The sequence below is a fragment of the Leucopleurus acutus genome, assembly GCF_964270905.1.
Source record: "Leucopleurus acutus genome assembly, chromosome: 5".
Lineage (NCBI taxonomy): Eukaryota > Metazoa > Chordata > Mammalia > Artiodactyla > Delphinidae > Leucopleurus > Leucopleurus acutus.
Window position 1 is genome coordinate 15,251,995 of NC_139147.1, and position 12,391 is coordinate 15,264,385.

At 36.4% G+C, this 12,391-nt stretch overlaps 1 protein-coding gene across 12 annotated transcripts in view; it reads left to right on the forward strand.

Moving 5' to 3' along the window:
* The window catches only part of GRIK1 (glutamate ionotropic receptor kainate type subunit 1), a gene marked incomplete at both ends in the record, with an annotated part of 430,476 nt that overhangs the window by 395,584 nt on the left and 22,501 nt on the right, over positions 1-12,391 (forward strand). For all 12 annotated transcript variants that reach the window (XM_082839549.1, XM_082839554.1, XM_082839553.1 and 9 more), the window contains one exon: positions 11,920-12,145. In XM_082839549.1, the coding sequence (XP_082695675.1) occupies positions 11,920-12,145 (226 nt within the window). The remainder of the gene's footprint in view (positions 1-11,919; positions 12,146-12,391) is intronic.

Genomic DNA, 12,391 nt, shown 5'->3' on the forward strand with positions numbered 1-12,391 from the left:
GTTTTAGTGTCAAGTGCATTTTGTTGTTCAAGTCTTTTTAATTACTTACCCAGAGTAATGAAACTGATTTCCACCTTGCTTACGGAATAAGCTGCAGTACTTTTATTATCAAATCTCAGATACTATATCTCCCATGGTGGGGGGAAATGGATTTTAATAGACCCAGGGACCTTTAGAGATGACAAAAAACCTTAGAGATCAGAAAGTTCAGCCCTTCACCTTACTCATGAAGAGAACAAAACCCACAGAAGCTAAATTATTTGCTCAAAATCACACACTTAGTTTATGACACAGCCAGGTTAGAACCGTCTTGTAAGAGGTACTTGTGCATGTGAAAAAAAGGAAAACAGCAACTGTAACCAAAATAAACTCTAAAAACACCTTTGTCAACGTTTCACATCCAGATTACTGAAAATGAAGTTGTCACCCAAGGTTTGAGAGGACTACTTTGACTTGTGAAGAGTATTTATTTAGAGACAAAAAACTAAAGGTAAAAAAAAAGGGAACACTTCTTTGTATAACAGTATTATTTCATCAAAATATGTATTACTTATGCAGTAAATGCAGTTTAACATTAAAATAATAATAAATAAACAAATAAAAACTTACTTGTTTTAGGAGTAAACTATACCCAGAGGTTTATAAAAAAGAGTAATGTAAAAAGTTAGGATTTTTCTTTTCCTCTATGTTAAAAAAAGATGATTTTTAAACTTTTTTTTAATTTTAAGAAATATGACATTGATTTAATGAAGGTATAAAGTATGGTGATTCTTTCTTCTTTGGACAAGTGTTGTTTTCAGGACAAATTACATTAAATGTATGGCTTTCCAACTTTCTGAAAGCTTGAATTTTCCTAAAATCAGTATTGTAAAGAAACACGTTACCCACAGCTAGTAATTCATCACAACACTTGTCAAAAACTAGGAAAATTACCTGCAAGTCATATAGGACAGAGAGACACCGCCAAAGAGAACTGAGTATATCTGAAAAACATATCTGAAATGATTTACCTCTTTCACCAGTATCAAAAAGTTTTAAAGTATTGGGAAATGGGCGAGTAGAGGTAGAGAAGATTCTACTACTACTAAGATGCACATTATAAATATAAAAGAGGGAGAGGCTACCCTTTGAAAAAGCCATAGATCTGACTTCACCACTGTGAAAACAATCAGTGTATTCACAAAGTATCCTTTAATCTCATTTTGATTTGTCTCTGTTCACATACCTTTGAATATAAAGAGTGCTGGTTCCCACATTTCCTGGCAGGACCCCAGAGTGACTTGGGTGTACTTGGATATTGCATTTCCCTGAAATAATTCTACGCTAATCTCGCAACTGTACTAGCTCATAACTGCACACTCTGTTCCTAAATGCTTTACATACAGTATTTCATTTTATCCTTATAAAAGCCAACTGAGTTAAGAGCTAAGATTATCTCCATTGTATGATGAGGAAAATGAGGTATAGCTCAGTTAAATAACTTGCCACAAATTTATAAAGCTACTGATGAAAGAGTCAGTGCTCAGACAAACTTCAGGGAGTTCTAGAAGTTCTACCCTCCTTGAGGGTAGACAATTGGTCTCTTTTGTTTGTCATTATATCCTCAGAACCTAAAACAGTACCTGGCACATAGTAGGTACATAGTAGAGATAGTAGGCACTCAGAAAACATGTTTTTAATAAATGAACAAATACACTACTGAAATCTAAGAGAGATGGATTCTATCAGAGGAGAAAAAGAGAGAAGGAGGAAAGAAGGGAGGTGAAGAGGTATCTTTGTTCAGGCTGCTATAACGAAACACCACAGACTGGGTACTTTATAAATAACAGAAATTTATTTCTCACAGCTCTGGAGGCTGGAAGTCAAGATCATGGTTGAATGAGGGCTCTCTTCTAGGTCGCAGATTTTATGCTGTGTCCTCACATGGTGGAAGGGGCATGGGTCTCACAGGACCTTCTTTTATAAGGGCACTAATCCCATTCATAAGGGCTCCATTCTCATGACTTAAACACCTCCCCAATGCTTCATCTCTTCATACCATCATTTTTGAGGATCAGGATTTCAACATATGAATCTGGGGGGACACATTCAGACCATAGCAGGAACGATACATAGAGATCCACAGAGGAAGAGACACTGTCCTATGTTCCTTGATTTAAAAGTTATCTTGTAGCCTAGCAACAAGAAGGAATTTATTTGCAAAAAGAGAACAAGGACTAAATCCGATTTAATTTTCCCCTTGAGGGAGGCAAGCTGTCAGAAAGCTTCAGAGGGATACACACTCAGCATTTTTAAGCTGGATTATTCTGCAAGGGAAAGAAATGTTCCAGCCTTTTACCTCTCAGGGTAGTTCTACGCTGTCACTGAGTGACAGCAGTTAAGATCACAAGGACTCAGTTTTGACCTGGCTCTACATTAATGTATCACTGCCATTGAGGCTTCCCTCCCTCCCTTTCTCTCTTAATCAAAGACAGTATCCTCTCTTATGCTGTTGAATCAATAAGGAAAGCTGCCTTTGCCTGGTCTAACCTAGCACATTCTGATCTACTATTGGGGCATAAGCCTTGCTCACATGGGTCCCAGCTGCATTCAGTCACAAGGGAACTTCTAATAAGAAGCACTTTTCCATCACACAGTGTAACTAAAGTGCTTTTGTCCCCCCAGTACCCCAAAAATATCCCTTTGGCACATCCAAATGGTGAACCTCTTTGCTTTCAAGATGACTCTAAGTTGTTTTACAGCTGAAGAATAGGCATTCGCAAGGAGGAAAGGACTATGGAAGTTACCAAAATCCATAAACAAACAAAATACACTAACCCCTCATATGTGGTCTCTTGGTCACAATTGAGGGATGTTTTTAGTGAAAGCTCTGCTAGAAAAGTGTGACCAGACGTTGCTCACTAAAATTTCCATCCAAAGCCATTGACTTTTTTTTTCTAGACTTCGTCATTCTTGCAGAGAACAAGACCTTAGATTTCAGATTTGGATATTTGATTTTCAACATAAAAAAAGTTGTTGTTGTTGTTTTTTAAATAGCTCAGTTGAGGTTTCACTATCCATCATCTGAATTTAGGCAAGGCTGAGGGAATAAACTGATATTTATTAAGCAACTGCTGGGTCAAGGTACTACATGTCTGAGACAAGGGAAGCTGAAACAGTTTTCCTTCATTGAGTCATTTGTATGTAGAACAACACAGTGATCACCAGGGACTGTATTTACGCAAAGAACTGAGATTAAATCGTAAATTCAATTACACATACATTCACAAAGTTTTACAGATGGACACCTCAAGATCCTGGCTGATGCCCATGAAGAAAAGAACAATTTTAAGTTTTGTGGCCAAGGGCACTTAGTCAATGATGCTTATTAAACATTACACTTCCTCAAGGTCATCTGCACCCTATGGATGATAACGTCTATTTGGTGAAAGGGTGTCATTCACCAGTAGACCAATTACTGGGTCAAAGTTAAAGAGAGGCAGAGTGTTTCATCAACTGTCCAAGGACTGTTGAAGATATTTTAGGAGATCCTCCAAATATCAGGGGACCATTTATTTGTCCTTGGCTAACAATTTTAAATAGAATATTTTTATAAATCAGTATACCAATAATTCAGAACTTCAAGAGACTTCATTTAAGAGAATTTTTAACAAACTCCCTTTGATTTTCTACTCAGGATAATACTAATTAATAATATGATATTAATTATATTGGTTTTTCATCTCTCTGCTGCTGAATTGCTTGGTCCTTTCAATTGTTTCAAAATCTTAAATGATAAAGGCTTTTCCTGCCCTCCGCACTGTCTGAGACCACCCTCAGCATCTTAAGAGATACAAAGAATAGTCAGGTCACAGTCAAGTTCTGTGGACACAACTTGGGGACAGATTTCCTAAGGCCATTTCCTCTTTTATACCCAAGAACATTGACAGCAACGGCATCCAACTACAACTTTTGCTTTTAATATGGAGCACTAAAGCACTGATTTTCTCCACGTCTCATAAAAAGTAGGACATGTGCAAAAATTGTTTTTTCTCTTTGTAATTCTATTAATTACACTTATGGATAAATGGAATAGCCCAAACTTTGATCTCACAGTGATAGTTTATCAACTCATTTTTTTTTTCCCAGCTGAAGAAAGGATTATCATGTAAAAGCTTAAGAACCATTTGAGGCCTGAAAAAAGAGATTTCTCAATGTCTCTTGCAAACCATCATCCAAGTGAAATAATGGTTTTTGTTCATTGTTCAGAGATTAGGGATACCAGCCAGTCTTCTCAGGAGTTATGACTATAATAAAATGCTGTGATATAAATTAAAACTTACAGTAAAGTTTTGTTCTAGAACCTGGGTTCAAATTCTGACATTACTGCTTATTAGCTATGTAGACCTTGGTAAGTTATTTAAACCCTTTGTACCTCAATTCTCCTGTCTGTAAACTGAGGATAATATCTAGCTCAAAATATTATTTTAAGAAATAAATAACTTAATAGAGGTAGTGTGTTTATAATACTATATGGCAAATTGCAACAATAAAAATGTTAAATAAAAAAGGGAAAAATGTTAAATATTATTATAATTCTCACCAAAAACATCATCACCATTAACATCCAACCCTTACTCTTAGCTATTAGTCCTACTTTTTTCAACTTTCTGAATTAAGAAAAAAAAAACTCTAGTTTGGTCTTTGTTCAGCTTCCTTACTGATCCTGGGAGGTGTGTCTTCTGCTACTGGACAGAAAAGTCCAGAGAGAGTGCCAGTGCCCAAAATCTCAGAGACTTTCAGAGGCCAACTCAGACAAAGACCTCAGTCCTTGGAAGCTTTGCTGAGCACATATAGGAATTAGCAGAAGAACCACTTCCAGATGGTAGATAAGCAACAGATGGTGAGGCTGCCCTCAGAATTCAGCTGAGAAGCAGAATAAGGCAGTTCAACTCAATTCAGCTTAATTTATATTTTTTCCAGGATCTCCAATTTGACCAGTTTTTGAGGTTGTCACTGTAAGAGATAGGAAGGGGGAGATATAAACTTTTTCAAGGCTTGAAGACCTGAATAGCAATAAAGAAACAAGATGCACACAGACCTGTTAAATACAATGCAACATGTGGTTAAGTAGCATGCCTTGTGCAGACAGGAAGTGGTGTGAACATCAGAAGTCCCTGTGAGCCAGAATGGTAGAAAATACTCATGTAAGAAATGCTTCTCAGTAGAAGCTTGCCCTGTAAAAAATCACTATCCTCTCAGATCCAAGTCAGAGGATTACACAGATTAGATCATGATTCAGTCTAAAATGACTTGAATAAAATAGGTTTAAAAAAATCGTAACAGACTTGTCATTACTGGCTTTCATGGTCTGGGGACTTTGGACCAGCTGTGGGAATGGACTCTCTAACCTTTATAACCTCCTTCCAGAGAGTGGTTAGGTGCTATCATTAACCCAAAAGACATTTCAGGAAAGTTACTGAGCACTGCACCAGTGGATGTGAAGCAATGAGCCATTATGGGGAGACAAGTTTCAGACAAAAATAGTCATATAGTGAAGCACAAAATGAAAGACATTTCACAAACTTCTCTGTATAGGAAGGCACGCTTCACATAAGAGCTATTAGCTGATGTTTGAAAGATCTAGCTAATTTTACATTCAGTGTCCAAAATGTTAAGTCCCTATAGTTTAAAAATGTATTTGTTTAGGGAGAAATCCATGAGGTCAATTAAAGTTAACCTTTTTCAAAGCCTGTTATATTGCCTGTAATAGACCAATCTTTAGACAGGATAAAAACATGAAAAATGTTTTAGCAAAGGTGTTTAAATCCCACTGAGGGAATTTTTTTAAAAGGGAACACATGAATTTATAGCCTAGGAAATTCTGCAAATGTCATAACTTTCTATCAATTCAAGATAAAAGCAAAATCAACTGCAATGATCATATTATCTACATTTGAAAGACCCAGGCCCCTCACTATAGTATAAATGCTTTCATCTGAGAGTCTTCCTTCAAAGTGATTTTTAAAAATTAAATCATATTTTTTTAAATCCATGAGAATTTTTTTAACATCTTTATTGGAGTATAATTGCTTTACAATGGTGTGTTAGTTTCTGCTGTGTAACAAAGTGAATCATTTATACATATATATATATCCCCATATCCCCTCCCTCTTTCATCTCCCTCCCAACCTCCTTATTCCACCCCTCTAGGTGGTCACAAAGCACAGAGCTGATCTCCCTATGCTATGTGGCTGCTTCCCACTAGCTATTTTACATTTGGTAGTGTATATATGTCAATGTCACTCTCTCACTTCGTCCCAGCTTACCCTCCCCTTTCTCCAAGTCCTCAAGTCCATTCTCTATGTCTGTGTCTTTGTTCCTGTCCTGCGCTTAGGTTCTTCAGAGCCTTTTTTTTTTTTAGGTTCCATATATATGTGTTAGCATACAGTATTTGTTTTTCTCTTTCTGAATTACTTGACTCTGTATGACAGACTCTAGGTCCATCCACCTCACTACAGATAACTCAATTTCATTTATTTTTATGGCTGAGTAATATTTCATTGTATATGTGTGCCACATCTTTATCCATTCATCTGTCAATGGACACTTAGGTTATTTCCATGTCCTGGCATGTAGAAATCCAAACTTGTAAAGCAGATATATCAGAGGTGAATAGTTGCCTTAAAAGCAACCATTTCCTCTAACACAAGATCAGATCTATTATTTCATGAAATAATAAATTCTAATGGATACTATTCACAATAGCCAGGACATGGAAACAACCTAAATGTCCATGAGAATTTATTATTTCATGAAATGAGAGATCTGATCTTGTGTTAGAGGAAATGGTTGCTTTTAAGGCAACTATTCACCTCTGATATATCTGCTTTATAAGTTTGTATTTCTACATGGCTGATTTCCATGTCTTTGACTGATTTTTAAGGTGTTGTGTTTTTTTTTTAAATCGGCATTTATGTAAAGTAAAAGTAAATTGGAGATCAGATTTTAAAATGTAATTATATTTGATGTTTTATTTGTTGAATAAGCATATATTTATCATATTTATATGATCATTTTTGACAAGATAACAAAAATCAAATATCAATAATCTATCTTCAGTGTATATGTGTGGGGTATGGATATATGTAAAAATAAACATATAAACAGGTATATATATAAAATCTTTAAGCATGTTGGTCTGAAGTAGAATTGCACAGTTGTTCATTCTACTGAATAATAGGATTATACATCTTTACTGTAGAAGCTCTATAACCTGGTTGAAGAAATAATGTGTTAAATAATGTTTATTTCAGTAAAAATGAAATATTAGAGGGATATGTGTATAAAATGCAGGTTCTATCAGTCTTAAGATTGTATTACACTCCAGAATTTACACATACTTTTCCTGTTATAGCAGAAACCCTGAAACTGAAAACAATGGAACTATATGAAATACAAAATAAGGAAAAATATAAACAATATCTACATTTCCTTCCAGGTTCCAACTGTTGCACTTCCTAAAACACTGTCTAATTTTTTTGTCTAAACAAATATAAGCTGTCTAAATTCATATAAATTGTTTCCATGCATTGTGTCATGACTACAAGATTTTCAGCAGCTCTAGTTATAATAGAAAAGATGCCACAGCTATTTACTGAAATTATTTCTTAAGAAAATGTGTCAGTGATGTTAAAACATTAGCCGAGTCATAAGTTTGATGTTCTGTGTATTAAAACAAACAGTTGATTCCCTATTAGTTAAGAACATAAACCCTGGAGCCAGATTGCTGGGATCAAATCCTGGCTTCATCATTTCTTTATGTGGCATTCTGTTTCTTCATCTGTAAAGGAGAAATAATAATGGTATCTTTCTCATATGAACACTGTGAAGATTAAATAGATTAATACATGCAAAGTGCTTAGAATAGTTTTGGGCACACAGTAAACACTGCACATGCTGGTTATTATTACTATTTTCAATAAATAGTTTTTAACTGCACAGAGACCCGTTGTAAATTATTTCCCATTGAGTGTTTAGCTTGCATGCATTATGGGAGAAAAAAGAGAAATAAACAACAGTCATCAGATGGTGATACAGTAATACTCCCTTATAACAGATTTTAGATGAAAAGAATGCTTATTCTTTGCCAACATTTCATCAGCATCAGAATAGCCACATAATCAGGTTTAACCAGACAAAGTAAATGCATTTAACCTTGACTCCCCTCTAGGATTAAAAAAAAAACCTGGATGATTTCAGATTTAATAAATGAGGACTTTTCAGTTTTTGTGACTTTTGATAAGAAGCTCAGAGTACTTTACAAATATTCTAATTCACGTTTGACATATTCAGTGAAATAAGTTGCAATCACTGTTTCTTCTTTTTAAATATATATCATTTAGAGCAATTTAGCAGGCTGAGACTATAGAAGATTTACAAGTGCAGAAACATCCACACTGTCATTCAGATGGTTTGCTAAGTCTTTTAATATTTATGATAATGTCCCATGAAGTATGCTTCTATTTTTAAGAATTATTAAAATCTGTCTTAAAAATAGTCTATTAAAAAGAAATAAATCTAATTTAACTACTCTTAGAATAGTACTTTTTGACCAAACAAAAAATAAACATTACAGAACATGGTTTGACAGTGGATGGAACTCAAGAATAAGGAGGAAAGAGGCCATGACTCTGTATTGGTTCTTTCACTAACCAATATAACCCCTGGGTGGCACTTAACTGTCCTTGAAGTCAGGACCTGCATAAGTAATATGAAAAGGTTGGTCTAGTGAGTAGAACCTGTGGGTTGAAGGATCCTTAAGTGAAACTCATCCATCCATGAAATTCTTCTTGTACCTTTCCAGTAGTAGAAAACTCACCATATCCTAAGGTGCTTGAGCCATCAACAGATATTTTTAACTGTTAAAAAGGTTATTCCTTAGCCACATTCTGGGTCTTCCTATTTATCTAAGCTCCCCAGCTTGTCAAACAGTCTATAATTTCAAATGTAGAATACAATGGATCCCCACAACAGCAAACTTTCTAAATGATGAAAGAGAACTTTAAATAAAAGCAGAAGGGTGCTATTCTCTGTCCCATTATGTTTACCATTATTAGACTGGAGCAAAAATAATAGGAGGGTGTCAAAGAAATTTAGAATGTTCCCTATGCCTTCAACTTGAGCAAGTCCCCCAAGTGATCATTTTCTTAGAAAAAGTTCTGCTGTTCAATGGTTCAAATTCCATGCCTGCTAGATTTCTCTTCCAGTACCTCAGGCAGTTCAAGCCAAGAACAACCTTCTACTCCAAAAAGGAAGAAGTAAGTGTGGTTGAATTAAATCCATGACCTTCAGCTCCACAGAGCAGTGCTAGTTAATGTGTGGTGGTCAACACAAACGTGTTGACTCAGGGAACATTGTGTTACTAAGCTGTGATGAGATAAAAGAAATTGAGAGTAAGACTTTAGAAGTTCTGTAGCTCTTGGATATTGTGGTGGCACCAAGAACATGATTAATGAGGGACTTTCCTGGTGGTCCAATGGTTAAGAATCCGCCTGCCAATGCAGGGGACATGGGTTTAATCCCTGGCCCTGGAAGACCCCACATGCTGCAGAGCAACTAAGCCCGTGTGCCACAACTACTGAGCCTGTGCTCTAGACCCTGTGAGCCACAACTACTGAAGCCCTCATGCTCTAGGGCCCACATGCCACAACTACAGAGCCCAGGTGCTGCAGCTACTGAAGCCCACGTGCCTAGAGCCTGTGCTCCACAACAAGAGAAGCCACTGCAATGAGAAGCCCGTGCACTACAATGAAGAGTAACCCCCACTCGCCACAACTAGAGAAAGCCCATGCGCAGCAACAAAGGCCCAACACAGCCAAAAATAAAATAATAAAAAAAATTAAAAAGAAAAAGAACATGATTAATGGATACGGTTCCAAGAATGTAGACCACTTTGAGGGCTGTCAAGTGCCAACATGGTGAGCCACGTCTGGTATGAGTGCATACTAATCCCACTTGGTAGCACCACCCAAAATCAGCATAGTACAGTGGAAAGAACATTGAATTAGATGTCAGGGGTCCAGAGGCCCAGTATTAACTCTGATACTAACGAGTTTTGTGATTTTCATGAACTCTCCAAATCTTCTGTACCAAAATTTCCCCCTCTGTGTAAACAGCATGAATGAGCCAATTTCTAAAGTTTCCATCAACCATAAAATTTCATAATTCTAAGAAAATTATTTTCCCTTAAGGTAGTTTCCTGGTAGAAGAATAATTTTCCCAGCAGTGCATTTACTGCCAAAAGACAGACTGACCTCCGTGCACTTGTACAAGTAGCTCTTTATTATAAATTTAACATTAACAGACTCTTCCAGGCTAAAATTACCCAACAAATGAGGCATTGAACCCTACCTCAAAAACATACCTTTTCAATGGAGACATGAACCTCAACTTTCAGATATCTGTGGGGATGAGGAGTAATTCACAGGGGCCTAATCATGACAAAATGGTTTCCATAAAATACCAGTATCTATAAGGTACTGTATATTGAATTGCTATTTGTCTCACAAGACCTTTCTCAAGGGGTTCTTCAAATACCTAACAATCCAAAATAAAGCTATCTGCCCTCCCTTAACTCATAAAGCCTACAGCGTTAACCCAGGTCTTAAATAGAGTTCGGAACTGAATGAGCCTTCAGGAACACTTGACCATGAATAACCACACTGTAGTTTATTCCACAGGTATTCCATTTATTGCTGTGGCCCCAAATCATGTTTTAAACTTCCTTGCACTCCTGAGATGATAAGCTCTGTGCCTTCCAAGGAAGCTCATATGTGTGTGTGTGTGTGTGTGTGTGTGCGTGTGTACCATATACAATGCAAGAGCTGGAGTAGCTTGGAATTATCAGTAATTCTTATAATCTCTTCCATCTTCCAAATAAATGGAGGGGAGTGTTGATGCAAATGAAGACAAATACAGAAAAAAATTGGAACAATATGGAAATTACAGAATTAAATGTAAACTATTTACAGATCACTATTCAAAAGAATAGAAAATTTATACCTAAGCAATATGAAAACTTAGGCAGTATATTTTAACAAAGAAAGTAAGATAATGAGATAGTGGAAGGTATAGATGCATATGTAATATATACCATATATATGGCTTATTACTGAATCAAGAAGCTGAAGAATAAAGGAAAAGACAAAATCATGAACACTTTCAAATGAAAATTCAGTCCTCATTATCTAAAATATAATTGCAATTTAAAATTGAATGTATATATAAAAAGGCTTATAAAAATATAGTAGGAAGAGTTTTCTGATCTGAATTTTAATATTAAAAGAGCATTTGCACTCTAAGTTTTCTAGAAAAGATAAAAGTAATTGGCAGTTCTTTCATAAATAAAGCAGAGAAGGTATGTGATTTATCCCAAGGCTGTCCCCTGCAAAGGAATGTTGGATCAGGTATTAAAACTTACATACAAGAAAAAAGCAAAACAATGCCTACTGAAGTTAAGTCGTTGAAGGCAATGGAAAAAATGAGTAGAGTCTTAGGGTGATCTAGTCACCCCTTGGCCTAGTGGGTCTTGAGGACTTGTTCTTAAGTGGCCAGAGTTCCTTAGGCAAATGTTGTCATTGATACTAATCTTCTTTCTTCCCTACTGAAATCAGCCAAAGGATCTTGAGGCAATGTCTTACATCAGTTGGGTAAGATCTCTTTTTCCTCTACAGCTGCCTCAGTGCCTCCAAAGGTTTTCCTATAGTGAATTGGGCTCCTTTCAACTACCAAACTGAAGCCCCAGGATCATCAATACCGGTTTCCTACCTAAAGAGAAAGAATCCTCCCTATGTTATTTGAACCCCAGGAGTTTTGAATAGCTTTAGGACATATTTTCTCAGCACTCTCTGCTGGTGGGTGTGCTTTCTTTCCCTGCAGAAATCGAAGATATCCACCTATGAGAAGATGTGGGCTTTTATGAGTAGCAGGCAGCAGACTGCCCTGGTCAAAAACAGTGATGAGGGCATCCAACGTGTGCTCACCACTGACTATGCCTTGCTGATGGAGTCCACCAACATTGAGTATGTGACGCAGAGAAACTGCAACCTCACTCAGATCGGGGGCCTCATTGACTCCAAAGGTTATGGAGTGGGAACACCTATAGGTAAGAGAGGCAAGGCAGTAGCAAAGACTGAGATGGGCAATGTCAGTTACAAAGTATAGAAAGGAATGGGCTCAGAGATATCTACTCTACATTCTGAGAAAGTCTACAATGCCTTCAGTGGACTAATAAATAAGGGAAATGACAGTACAGATCATAGGCATGCTCTGAATTGAAGATTCCAAGATATTTAACCTAATAAACTTTTAACTCATTGTTTCTTTCAAGTTCTACCATTGCATATACATT